Here is a 14,881-nt window from a genome sequence, read left to right as displayed (position 1 = left end):
ATGGGTTTTGGTCATTCATCACCAACCCTTGACAAACAATTGAAATTTCAAATACATTCGATTCCCTATAAGTCGTACTGTATCACTAACGATTCTCGAGCTACTTGTATTGTTTCAACCGTCCTTTGCTTCAACAGTACCTAATCTCCCCTAATTAGAGATTTAGGTGACAAAATATGAAATAAAAGTAACAAATTGAGTTTTTAAAAAATATTGAACTCTTAATTGATTTGCAGCAACAAATATTTTGATTTATTAATTATTTCTTATTATTAAGAAATTTTTTAGTGAAAGAATTGTAATAAACAAAAATCTATTATGAGCGGAGGGAACAAAATACAGTTGCAAAGTCGGGACTTTTCGAAATTTCGCAAAAACTGCATTAAATCGAAAACCGTAAGAATTTGATCCATTACTTATGGGACACCCTGTGTATACAAAATACATATTTAACAAATTTTTAGCAAACACGAGTTGTGGTATAATTACGGTGACCATATTTCTGGGAGCATAACCCGGGACAAAAACATTATAAAATCGTAATAGAATGCATAGATAAAGTTGCTTAGAATATCAAAGCTTTTTATGTACCTGATAACTCACAAAAATATTTTTAATTTAATTTTATAAGAATTTTAATATCAATTTAAAAAATGATATAAAATTTAATTAATTTGTCGAAGTACCTAATTTACTGAACCGGTCAGTAAAAGGTACTGTTAGTAACTGTTAAAAATATTATTTTTTTTTTTTTGTGAAAATCTTGAAGTGTTGTTTTTTAACATTATCATTTTATTTTAAAAGATTTTGAAATTGTGAAATCTTAAATTTTAATTTAACTTTTAACATGTAATTAAAAGTTTTGAAATTTTAAAAGCTTTAACATGACAAACAAAAGCACTGGATAAATTCACGAAAACTTTTAAAAACAAATGCTTTTATTTGAAAAAATAAATGATTTTTAGCATTTACATTTTCCAAACTTGGTCAATTAATTAAAAGTAGGTACAATTAATAAAAAGGACTATCACCGACTAATTTCTATAAGTCGGTTAATGTGGTTGCAGTCCTCGTAAAATGCCACATGTTCCGAAAAAATAGATAAAACGTCCTTAACAATTATTCCTGACAGACCAACCCCTTATATTTTAGAAAAAGAAGGTGCAATAAAGACGAGATCGTTAATAAAACATCAAGCTCTTCAAATGTCTCTGTTAAAAAATATTTCTAATATTTTTTATTTATATTAAGAACATACATACATTTTGAAAAAAAGAGCTTGTTTCTAATTATTTTTCGACCACTGTATATAAAAAAACAATTTCTGCATATCAACTTTTATTTTTAAATATTTCGAGTAAGTAAATAATTATGTAAGTATTTTGTGGCCCTTTTCCTAAAAGTCCCGGAAGGCTCTTTGACTCCCAGTCCGCCCCTGCGCCACGTTAATAAACCTTTCAATCTACCTCTACGTGAGCTTTTGCTTACCGTGTTGCGTGCAAGTGCAAGGAGAAGCCGCCATTAAATTTTCATGTTTTCTGAGAAAAATTTTGACGAGGAGAAGAAAACTATAATTATTTAAAAAAATTACTTGAAAATAGATCAAAGCTCTTGACGTATAACATCAGGCCTATGGGCCATATTAGCCGCAACTTTTTTTCCAAAACTGATTTTTTTAAAGTTTTTAAAATTGTTGTATGTTTGTTTTATGACTAATTAAACAAACTTAAATAAAATTTATTTTTATTAAGACTTAACTGTTTAACTTAGAAATTGTTAGAGATGGGCCATATTTGGCGCACTTATTTTATAATTTATTTTGTAAAATTGCAACTGACGAATAGGTATTTAGTTCTGGTTGTTTACTCAAATGAAAATAATTGTCATAATCGTATGTCAATATTTGACGTTTCTCTGCATAGTTTCACCTCATTAGTGTCACAAATAGACTTTGGATTAAATTCAGCGGAATTTACATTCAAGTGGACTGTTGTCGTCACTGATAAATTTAAATTAGTAAATGAATAGACAAAAATTGACCAAAAAAACCAAAACAACTAACATCAATATCATCAGTGTTAGAAATAAAAATTAGCACTTTATTCATCGTTCTTTCTCCAATAACCTTATCATATCATTCACCTGACAAACAAAAAACGAAACTTCCCAAAAAAAAAAAAAAAACGTGATGTTCATTTCATTTTTAGCTTCAAATTTTTGTTTATCTGAATTAATAGCTATATTCCAACGATCGGCATAGGTACCCAAAGAAACTTTAACAAGTAAACAAATCAATAAGCTGGTACATGCTAATTGAATGCGGGAAACTTTTTGTCTATACTTATTAATCATTATTTTGGCTGTCAGAATTCATATAAAAAGCTCATGAACTTGAAAATCATCTCAAAACGTTCTAAATCGTGTTGTTCTTTAGTTGTCGGTAGTTCAAAATAAAAAAAATTCTTAAAAAATGAATTTCTCTGTGATATTTTTAATACTCGCTGTTTCAAAAGTTTGTGTTTTTGCTGACGAACTACCTGATATCGAGTCAATTCAACCTGAGCCACTAAGTAGATTCAAAAGACAACTTGGTTTTGGTCTAATCGGTGGTGGCATTGGATTGGGAAGTATTGGAGTCTATCCTGGTTATGGAGGAGGCTATGGTGGATATGGAGGAGGTTATGGTGGATATAGCAACTATGGTGGATATGGTTATGGTGGTGGATACGGAGGAGGCTATGGTGGATATGGAAGACCTTTCCACCATCATCATCATGGAGGATTTGGTGGATTTTATTAATAAATTATTCAAAACAAAAAAAAAAGTGAAAGGTGTTTCTTTTTAACTGTCAAACGTCATTAACTACTGTTAAACGTCAAATTTTGTTAAAAGTGAGAGTGAATCTTTAATTTTCGAAACAAAACAAGTCATCTGTCAAAAAGTCACTGCGTCAAACTTTTTTGTAGGTTAATTGTCATAATTGAAGACAAATAGAGATCAATTTTGACAGAAGCTGTTCAAGTATGCCTTAAAACTATTCAATTAGTTAACAAGTTAGTGCAAAAAGTGAATTAATTTCCACCCAAACGATGATTTGAATTATTCATGATTAGAAATTATTTAGACTTTAATGGAATTTAATTTGATTTTTATGTTAATTCTGTAACGTAAACAGTCAAAGTGTAAACGTGACTTTTTCACCACAGTTTTCAAACTTCCCACACAAAGGCACCTTTTCCAATTTATTGGCGCCTATTTCCATGTCGTATAACTCCTCTCTCAAACACTTCATAGACCACCCAATTTATAGATTCTATACAACAACTCACAACCTATCAAACTAAAATTAGCAATTCAATCTGTCAGACATTTTAACTCAATCAAAAATACATCAAACTAAATGGGTGGTAGGCATCAGTAGAGATCCCCCAAAGAGTTTGCACACCACCGATCCGAAACCATGTTACCTCCTAGATTCATCGCCCATTCATCAACCAGGACAAAATGCCTCTCATAGAGCTAATCCTCTACGAAGAAATACATTTAACCCGAAAGAGAAACGCGCATGCATAAAAGATGCGCGCAATTTCGGTCAATTTGTTAAAGGATCTCCTATTAGCAAATAAATAAGCCCACCGCGAGCTGTGCGCTGCGCTGCGCTTAACTATCTCTCCATTCTCCATTGTTGTGTAGGATTAGGATGCAGGAAGCTGCTGTGAGTGATGGGTGCAATAAAAATGGCTTCTCCCGCTCCATACAATCCACTAGGTATGCGATATTTACACAGCGCAGTGCACACAAAAAATAGAGGTGCTAGCTCTATTGATAGTTAAATCCGCGTTTTTCTTACCTCAAGCCTCTTTACCTCTTTGCCTCAAAGAGTTCTTTTTTGCGAGGTGCCTCCAAGAGCATGTAGGTATGTAGGTATATCTGGAGTGTGGTAAATTATTACAACTGCAATGTTATTCATTTTGTGCATGGTGCAGTGCATGGTGCTGCATGCTGCTGCATATTAACATAGAGCCGAGTGTTATGCACTGCAGCAATATCAATTTGCATATAAAATCGTTAAAAATTGATATTCGCGCAACATTTTTTCTATGGGGCAATTTTTTGGAATCGGAAACGAGAATGGCATGTACTGCACATTCCATGTGTGCCATTTTAGTTGAAAATGTGGTTTTTGGGGCGATCGACGACGACAATAACGAAGGTGGAAATATGTTTATATATGACCCCCAGTAGGCGAGATTATATTGTTTGAAGATAGTTTGCACACAATCGAATACAAAAAATGGTAATGAGTTTACAGATCTTTTTGATAATATTTTGGGAGAGTTTAACTGTTTTTTTTTTTTTTTTACAATATTGGTCGCTTTTGATTGATTAATGCTGTTATGAAAATAAAATGCACTACTGGGTCGCACGAACTTGCTTTTAGGGTTAAAGTTGCTAAAATGTTTAAAAGTTTTTAAATAGAAATTAAGAAAATTTATATAAAAAAAAATCCAAAGTTAAAAAACAACATCTGAAAACAAATTGGGCTCCAAAACAAGTATGCAATTTGATTTTTTTCATTAGGATACGATTCTGAAAAAATAGGCATGATGTGGCGGTTTAACATGGAAGGCGATTTTTTAAAAATCTGACAATGTGCAAAGCGTAGGCCCATGACACAAGCTATTATTTGGCATCACTCCCAAAAATTGTTCTCAAGTGGTTTAGCTTCCAGCAGCGATCAAAGATTCGGGGATTTTTCGAAAAAAAAAATTACCCCAACTTTCAAACGCGATTTTCTCGGAATTTTGAAAAAAATCCAAAAACCCGATTACACCACTATCGGGTAGCTGAGAATATAAGCTTTCATACGGCACCACTCCCCTGTCTCTAAGAATTGATACATTTGCAGATGAGATTTATTTTTTTTTCTCATCGATAAATCTCACTGGTTGACCGAAACATAAAAAAATACAAAATAAAGGTTTCTCTCAGACCTTGACCGAAATTTTTCTTTTTTAAAAATAAAGGTTATTTTATGACCTTTATTGAAAATGGCGACAAATAAGAGTTATTAAGGAACCTTTCAAAAGGTTGAGATTTATTTCTGATCTCTGCTAAAAACTAACATTTGAATTTTTAAAACAAAATCGTTGCAGCAGTTTTTGAGAAAATTAGACTTTTCCGAAATTGGTATACCTACCATGGAAAATTGTGATCTCAACTTTTTTTTTTACAAATGCATAACTTGATATATGTATAGTACTTATATCGCAAGTAAAAAGTGTAACCATAACTACTTGCTGTCTTATATTAAATATTTGATAACAAAGATGTGACACGTCTTCTTGAATAAGTGTTTTTATTATCAATCTATTTATTCACTTTCAAATATTGCTGTTGCACTGTTTACTAAAGAGTCGAGAAGCCTTGAAATGTATTACTAACTCATTTTTAATTAGCTATGTACTTCACTGCCCGCTATAAAATTTTACTGATCAGAAAATAGTCTATAAACATCATCTTGTTTAACCCAGGAAGCTAAATTTTTTTGTTAAACACAATTAAAAAAAAAAAGTTAAGTATTCGCCATAGTGACCATTCTGATTTAAAAATATATATTTGCTTTGTTGTCTTTCTTCACCCTTCTTTCTTTCGGCGAAAATGCAATTCAATCACTAAAATTTCAAGACAATATGAAAACTGTGGAGTGTCGAACTTAGCAATCTAGTGTTGATCCAATACCTTGTTAGAAGCAAAAATCCGTTTGAGTAACTATATAAATAAATTAAAGCTGTCAGAAAAGTGGAGTTATTTGTCTATAGACTATTGGAAAATTCAGAACATTAAGGATAGTAACAATAATCATTCAAAGAAGTTCCAAACAAAATGACAACTTTGTGATCAGCTGACTTTTTATTGGCAATCTTCCTTTAAATGACTGAAACAGTACTGGAACAGATATTGTCGGAAATCAGTGCAATAGCAGAACTGTTCTTTTTGTTCTTTTTTTTTTTTTGGACTGATAAATTTTTTCATTTAACCCAGTTCTTCCTGGTTCCTCTTTTTCCTGGTTCTGTTTTTACTTGAGCTCGTATTTTCCTTGCCTTGGTTTTCTCAGAATTAATTTTTCTGGGTCTCCTATTTCTTGTGATTTTTTAACTTGATTTTTTTTTTCTGGACCTATTGTTCTCTAGTTGTGTTCTTCCCTGAACTTGTTTTTCTCTAGTATTTTTATTCTCTGGGCCTGTTTAGATTTTAAATGTTAAATCACCGACTCAAGTATCTTAAGGAACGCATTGCTCGAGATGTACGAGAGATATTGAACAGGTTTAGAAGGAAGAGTAAAAATACATTCCGGAAAGCAGAAAAATTAGTAAGCTACTTGTATTCATAGCTTCATAGCTCTAAGGTGAACTTAAGAACCTAGGAACTTTAGAAGTTTTTTTTGTAATATTTTGAGTTTCATTTTGGTGTATTTTGAGAAACTATTTCTGGCACTCATCTGAAATTCGGTACTAGGAGTATAATTATTTCTTTTTAAAATTATAAATAACAGAAGCAGTTCCCTGATTCCAAAATTTTAAATGTATAAACCCTTTTTGTTGTAGACTTCCAAAAATTCCATCCAGTACGGAAATTCCACAAAACCCACCTATATCTTTTTAAAAACACCTCAATTCCTAACGCAAACTAAAGTTTTTCTTCTTCGTTATCTTTTTAACTTAAATTACGATCCCTTTGTCTATCCTAATAGTTTTACACCTCGCTCTAAAGCAATAGGTATCCATAAAACCTGCATTCGCATCTTCACATACCAGACATTAACATCCTCTTTTGTACTAAGACCATAACCCCCCAAAAAAAAAGCATACCACATGTGGCCTCGCCCATTCAATGTCTCCAACAAACAAAACAAACAAAACACCCAGGATAACATTTATATAAAAGTTAAATAACTTTGAGACTTACAAATTTACACAAATATACTTATCAGCCGGAACCCGAATATTCCTTTTGCCCAAAATCCACCTTTTTCTTTGAGAGACTGGTGCTGCCGTAACTTTAGGAAAAATTATGAGTCTACTTTAGGTATTGCAAATTCAATGGATGCTCCAAGGCACGAATTTCAACACCCAACAATGTTTTTTGGTAACCACTCACGACCTTTTTCTTCTCCCAGCTCCAGCTTTAGTTTCCAGGGAGCGATTAAATCCGCAGATAATCACCAAAAAGTGTGTGTGCCTTTTGTTTCAAAACCCTTTCTCTATCTCTTTTAGTATTCATGGGAAGTGTGGGGGAGACGAACTCCAAAAGATTGCCATAAAGGACATCCAATAATAAAGTTGACTCCTGATGGCAAATACACCGCATCGCATTCGTTTGTTCGTTTTTTTTTTTTTTGGCTGTGTTCAATTTTTGGGCTTTACGGTGGCGATGGTGTTTAACGCGCAGCAAAATACAACAATGTTCAACCCGCGATAAGAGGCTAATAGAATTCAACTTATCCGTTAAGAGGGCACCACATGTGTGTTATAGAGCGGCGCTTTACTAAAAGTCAAGGCTGCAAACACAATATAATGATCCATTTGGTTAGATTAAAATTCATATGCAAATCCTTAGGGGTTCAAATTGGATGGGTAACGTGCACTAAAAACACTGGATGGAGCTTGCTTGATTACGGAAAGGGTAAACCGACAAAAAAAGAACAAAAATCAAATTGAAATCATCCTCAAGAGAGTGTAGAGTAGAGGGTGACCTTTTGGGAAAACCAACACACAGTATACTCTTAAAAGTCCTCGCCTAATAGGGGTTTGAGGTTAATTACAACATTTGGCCAGGTCGTTGTAGATAAAACTTAATCGCTAATAAATTTGGAATATGTCATGCTCTACGCTCTTCATGCCCATTTCGAAGGAGGCAATGGGGCAGTTGTGGAATTAAAATTAACAAATTTCTTCAAACACAGAGTGAGGGCTTGAAAGTATGCAATTAAAAAGATACCAAAGGTTTTTTGACTTTTTGGTCATATGACTGTAAAAATTATAATTGTTGGGTGTAGGTTATTGGACGAATTATAATTAAGACATCTATGGTTGGTAACTGTAAAATGGATTTATTAGTCTTCAAATTAAGGCCTGAGGAGACGAGAGTATTTAAGGAGACGAGAGTGGAAAACGACTTCAAATAGGGACGTTTCTTTTTGAAATGTTTGGTGCTGAATTTTCTACTATTAAGACTTTGATAAATAAATTTTCATCAACGGCTGAATAGAGAATAACTTCAACACTAAATATGTATATTTTTTTATTCTGTGCTGAATACCTCTTGATTTAATCATTATCTGCTATAGAATCAAGGCTAGAAAGTATTATCTATTCAGCACTATGCTTATACAATATGATGACCAAAACCAAGGTTTATTCAGCGTTAAAAAAGCAAATATCCTAGAGTTCTGGTTACCCAAAAAACCTGTATTCAGCACTTTTAGGCCAAATGAGTCTCAAAAACCTAGTTACAAAAAAAACATAACTAAATAATTACACTGGTCGGCAACGGATATATAGCAAGAACCAAACCTACCTACATTTCGAGAGGAATTTTGTGTGCTGAGTCCGAATCTGAAGTCAAAATTTCACTGGCACGTCACGTTTTTGAAATAATTGAATATTAATAGGTCAAAAACGCGTTTTTTTTGGGTACATTTGACATCGAATTACATCACCGTTAATTTTTTTTTTTGTAAAACTACTTATGCAATCTCAAAACGCCATATTAAAACGTCCTAAAAGTATTTATATTTTTTTCAAAAATTATTTTTTTTTCTCAAAGATATTGAAAAAAGAAATTTATGATAGATATCTCAAAATCTTGATTATTTTTTTTTCAAAGTAATCAATGGTTTTTTGAATTAAATTCCATCTTGCGTCTTCTGATTTGGACTTATAAAGAGCAACATATAACGGAAAATATATATTTTTGACTAAACATAAAAAAAAAACTCAATTAAAAATTAGTTTTTGAAGCTTTATAGCGAAAATAGTGATGAGTATAGCTCAAAAACTAGACGTGATAGAAAAAATCTGTAAACAGTTTTGAATTCAGCACACTAAAGTCAATCAAAATCATCTTGCTCCCGATTTTTTAGTTTTTTGCCGACCAGTGTTATCAGCTCAAAAGTGTGGTAGACAAGTTTTGTGTACTAATATGAAGAGTTATTAGTGCTCTATTGAGCACATGAGAGCCAAATTCATCTAAAGAACTTATTTGCAACACAATGTCTATTCAACGCTAAATAACTTATATTTTTTGGAATGTATAACCAAAAACGCTCTGGCAACATTAAAAATCTATTCAGCGCTTAGAACTGTATTCAGCACTTGAAAGCCATATTTATCTAAAGAACATCTTTGAACTCAATGTCTATTCAGCGCTAATAACGTGCAAAAGAGAATAAGCTCCAAAAGAAGCTTTCTATGGAATTAATCCCCGGAGAATTACCAAACCGGTCCAATACTTAAATTTTTGTATCGAGGAATAACGTGACATTCTTAACATTATGGCAAAAGCCCAATCTTGCATAAAAATAGAAGCTCTGATCGTCTGGTTATTACGTAATGTTCTTAGATTTGGGGCAGTTTTTTTTTTTCTTTCGTAGAAGACCAGAAGAGCAGAGCTATTCACAGTATGTTCCCAACTTTTTTTAAGTCAATCCGTATCTACATGATAATTGTAAGTAAATGAGACAAAAAAATTTAAGATATTTCGACAAAAACTTTAATAAATTCAGCAACATGAAAAATTGTATTTTTTTTTTCGCTTGGGCCTAATAACAGTGGTCAACAAGGTTTTTGCCACAAGAACCAAAATATACTTTTCTAGTATTTTTTGGGGTGCTGAATCCGAATCTGAAGTCAGAAAAATTTGGTTGGCCTTCGTTTTTGAAAAATGTAATTTTGGCTGTTTTCGAGGTTATGTTTTTATGTGAAGTAATTCATTATGAATAAATTTGTAACGGTGCCTATAAGAGCAAGTTTTATTCTTTCAAAAAATGTTTTAATCTTTCCGATATCTCTTTTATTGCCCGAGATATTTAAAATTTAAGTAGTGGTCTTTGAATCAGAAACAACAGTGGTCAAATAAATTAAACTTTTTTTGCCACAAGAATCAAAATATACTTTTCTGAAGGTTTTTGGGATGTTGAATTCGAATCCACAATCAGAAAAATTCTATTAGCCTTCGTTCTTGAAATATTACCGTTATATAATGCAAAAAAAGGGTTTTTTTTATAACGGTTATATTTCAAGAACGGAGGCTAATAGAATTTTTCCGATTGCAGATTTGAGTTCAGCAACTCAAAAACCTTCAGAAAAGTATATTTTGGTTCTTGTGGCAAAAATTCTGTGACCAGTGACTTGAACTTTAGATTAAGTTTTGTTTCTCTTTGGCTTATTAAATGAAACTTAAGATATCTCGAGCAATAAAAGAGATATCGGGAAAATTTAAACACTTTTTAAAAGAAGAATATATGTTCTTATAATAACCGTTACAAATTTGTTTGTAATGAATTACCCTACATGAAAACAGAACCTGGAAAACAGCCAAAATGACGTTTTTTAGCATTTTATAACGGTAATATTTCAAAAACGGAGGCCAATCAAATTTTTCTGACTTCAGATTCAGCACCCCAAAAACTACTAGAAAAGTATATTTTGGTTCTTGTGACAAAAAAAAAGTTAAATTTTGTTGACCAGTGTAATATAGCAAGGTACTGTAAATTCAATTCAGAGTAACGAACTGTATTGAGCAGTTGGAAGTCATATTTATCTTGGAACATAATGTCTATTCAGCGCTAAATAAATCAAACTTTTAAGGATATGTCACCCAAAAATCAACGGCAAAAGTAAGATTTATTCAGCGCTCAGAATTGTATTCAGCATTTGAATGCCAAATTAATTTAAAGAACTTTTGATTGGAACGTAGTCTATTTTATTTATAATCGTTGTTTAACTTTAAACAACTACATAAATTTGGAAAATGTGTTCAAAAACCTTGTTTGTAGTTGTTTTATAGCTGTCAAACTTGTGTCTAAGTATAGATTGTCTTAACTTTGAATATTGTGATAATTATTATTATTAAATGAAGCATATTTCATACAAGTTAAACAGTGTTTAAGTAGGCAAAAATCTAATAAATATGCCTGTTAATGTACATATATTCAGCGTTTAATAACTTAAACTTTTTGGGATGTCTTAACAAAAACGTATTGAAGGCTTAAAATTCAGTGTTGGACCTACATAAGAAACATAGGGTTTTGATGCTAATATCTATCAACCGAACAACTTGTATTCGAAGCAGTACTTAGTTGTGGAGCAAAATACCGACAATGATTTTTTATGAATATTAAATTTCTAATCGAACTGAATTGATATTAAGCAAAAATAAGTTGAACAAGTCATAGAACTCAAGTGTTTACTATCGACTGATGACATAGACAACTTTACGACATAAGTCTAATTAATATTCCATCTTCTACGTAGTGTTTTTCTATTTTTAAGATAAACTCGCACAAAGACCTTTTGAAAATCTGTTTTTTATTGAAATTTTTTTTTCAACTTTTTACTCTATGTAAATAATTCTTTGGGGAATCACCAAATCTCTTAATATTTTAATTTAAAATACAAACTCTTTCTACCAACAAAAAATGATTCACCAAAAAAAAGTTTGTATCTTTACTAAAAACTTGTAGCAATCTGTTGTCCAAACAATGGGTGTGCTCTGACTTTTGAGTATAAAATAACAACAACAACAAAAGAAGAAGCAACCAAACCCGTTCAGATTTCATCTCATGAATATTCCAATGGACCATGATATAAACCACCAACTTCATACCCAAAAAAACAAGACAAAAAAAAATCAGAAAATTAAAACCAAAGACGACTCTTCGATTATTCTCACCCCGAGGACAAATTTACAATCGTCATATGAGTAGATATAAGTTCGAACTTCACAATTCTCTACACGATACGCACCATAATCGTTCGCTGTGTGCAGTTCCAAAGTGAAAATTAATCATTTGAACAACCCTCTTTTTGGTTTTTGTGGTTTGCTCCAGATCCCAGAAATTCCAATCCACAAATGGCAAAATCCATTGGATTCACATACCTTACCCATTCTACACATACACGAGTGTACTAATAATTCAATTAGATTCACAAATCCCACTTGGAATCCTTCTCATACTCTCGCATGTGGCATGTATGTAGTTCTGGTTATGGCCCTGGCCCAGTATAGTGATGGTAATGGTATAAAGACGATACCCCTGGAGGCTGAATCCGACAATCGAAGTTGTTCCACACATCGTCGTTTCTGGACTCAATTCGGGGCTATTGAAATAATGTAACTGTGCTGTGCGGTTCAAGTGTGGTTTTGTATGAGATTTCGATTCACATTTCTCACCCAGATGGGTGGAAACTTATAATTTGAACAGATTTATGCAAATAGTCCTGCGGATTTCGATTCTATACAAAGTGTATAGTGCACTTTGTGTACTATATGCGAGTGTAGGAAGGGAGGGAATGAAGAGAGGTGAAGTACCTAGGTACAAGGTATATGATAAGTGTGTGTAGATGAGATAACATTTGGCCATAATAAGGGAGGAACGTTTCAAAATTGAAAAATTGACTATAACCTCGAGGCATTTTAGAAAGGCCAATTGAAAGTCAGGTTTTTAAAACCGGGGTGTGAGGTTATGAATGAGTATAATTCAATTAAATGGGTATAAGGACAAAACTCATGTCATTATTGAAATTCTAGATCTAAAAATCATGACTTCTTATATCTTCTCTCTCTTTTATATTTCGAACATAGAAAAATGACGCTTCAGAGCTTGGTAGTTACTCAAAATTCGAAGATTGAACTTCGAAATAGTAATAATCAGGGGCGGATCCAGGATTTTTTTCTGGGGGGGGCACAAGGGCTGGATTGGCAAAAAAAACAGCAATAACAGTTAGAAATAAAGTGAAGTGCCATACGACTGACTAACAAGCAGAAAATTTTAACGACCCACAGTGGTCTTAAACCTGGCCAAAAATATTAGGCACATTTCCCACATCAAATAGGTACCAAATGACCAAAAAGTTATTCGGAAGGCAAAATTTTCATTTTCTTGTTACAGTAAAAGCCACTTAAGTGCTAACCCTCTTACTCCTGGATTAGCCGGAAGAAAAAAAATATAAAAAATCAGAAAATGAACGTACAATTCTGTGCTATATTAAAGTTAGTAATCTATTCTTTATTTCATTTTTTGACTTAAGTTGTTTCACCAAATAGTTTTTGAGAAATTAAGTTTTAAAGATGAAATTTTGAAAAAAAAAATGTTTACGTTTTTTAATTGATTTTGTATAAAATTTTGCAATATTATGGACATAATTATACCATTAGTTAATGACCTAGTAGTTTTTAGTCAAATACTAAAGACTTCATTCTAATAAATATTAAAGTTCCTAAGAATAACAAAAAAAAACTGAATCATACTTTTTTTGCCGGGAAACCCAGTTTTGTTTTTTTTTTATTTGCATTAACCTTTTGTAACCCAAGGTCGTAAATTTAAAAATTAATAAGTCAATCGATTGGCCTTTATATTTAATAAAATACGTATTTTTTAAAAATTCAATAAAGTCATTATTAACTTAGTTATTTCGATATTTTGGGAGTAAAAAAAAATTTAAATAATTTATTTTTATATAAAAATGCAAAAATGTAAGCAAAAAACTATCTAATATTAATAATTTTTAGGCACTTTCCCAAAATCCAAAAATAAAACCCCGTGGGGTTTACTAACAAAAACTATTTTTTTTTTCTGAATTTCGTAGTTTTTACACAAATTTGCTTATTTTCAAAAAAAGCCCAACTTTCAACATTAACTGTCAATAAAAACTATTGGTGCTATTTATTAGAAATTTGAAGTATTATTTCGATAAAGCAATACTTAAAGATTATAATATTAGAAGCTTCAAAAGAAAAAAAAAAAATTGTTTGTAGAGCTTTTATGCAATCTTTTTCGGTTTGTTACAGAAATGTCACATGGAGCTACAAGGGGTTAAATTGTTTTATATCTCAAGAATATTGTGTTCAAATTGTAGGTCTCTTGGAGCCAAACTGACCAAGTTATGAGTATTTTAATACTTCCCTTAGGAACGTTTTAGTCTTTTAGTCCAGAGTTCAAAACTTTAAATTGTTATCCCCACAACTAATGTTTTCAACGCCGGTACTCCTCATAACTTCAAAACTACTGCACCGATTCTTTTGAAATTTGGAACACTATTTTTTTTTTACATATTTTTAAAGGTATCCCTGGAGAAATTTTCTAAATAAAATAATATTTATAAAAATCTATAAGTAAGGGTCGCTTTTGAGGAGTTTTTTTTCAAGGGGTCTTTATTTTCGGGGTGGAAACTTGGGCAAACTTCTGAAATGCAAGTTTGTTCTACATATCCAGCAGTTCTATAATATATAGTTTATGAAATTGTGTGACGTGTTCAGCTATTTTAAAAACACTAATGTTAAAAAAAAAACAACGAAAAAAGTGCAAATTTTTTAACCCCTCTGTATGAAAAAATAGAGTTGCATATACAATTATTTTATTTATATCATTCAATGTCATTCGATGTCCATATCAAAATTTTTCACCAAAATCACTTTGAAAATTCACTTTTTTTTTAAATCGAAAAAAAAATTCGTGTGTACCCAACAAATAGCCGTTTATTTATTTGTGAGGTGGAGCTTTTCATGGGAAAGGGATGCAACAATCAACAAAATTCGCATTTTCAGCCAGAAATAGACAAGAGTTTCACTCAAGTTCTTTCTGTTATTATTCATATA

General features: G+C 31.8%; 1 protein-coding gene across 1 annotated transcript; it reads left to right on the top strand.

Annotated features, from left to right (window-relative positions):
* Positions 1–2,470: 2,470 nt before the first annotated feature.
* On the top strand, positions 2,471–2,800 carry LOC129918174 (shematrin-like protein 2). Its single transcript, XM_055998548.1, has one exon. The coding sequence runs from the start codon at positions 2,471–2,473 to the stop codon at positions 2,798–2,800; it is 330 nt and encodes a 109-aa protein (XP_055854523.1).
* Positions 2,801–14,881: the final 12,081 nt, after the last annotated feature.

The sequence above is a fragment of the Episyrphus balteatus genome, chromosome 4, assembly GCF_945859705.1.
Source record: "Episyrphus balteatus chromosome 4, idEpiBalt1.1, whole genome shotgun sequence".
Classification (NCBI taxonomy): Eukaryota; Metazoa; Arthropoda; class Insecta; order Diptera; family Syrphidae; genus Episyrphus; species Episyrphus balteatus.
This window is presented reverse-complemented; position numbering and strand designations above follow the sequence as displayed.

What these genes read in the sequence shown, in the direction of transcription:
- LOC129918174 (XM_055998548.1), top strand. Translation starts at nt 2,471, where the DNA reads ATGAATTTCTCTGTGATATTTTTAATACTCGCTGTTTCAAAAGTTTGT.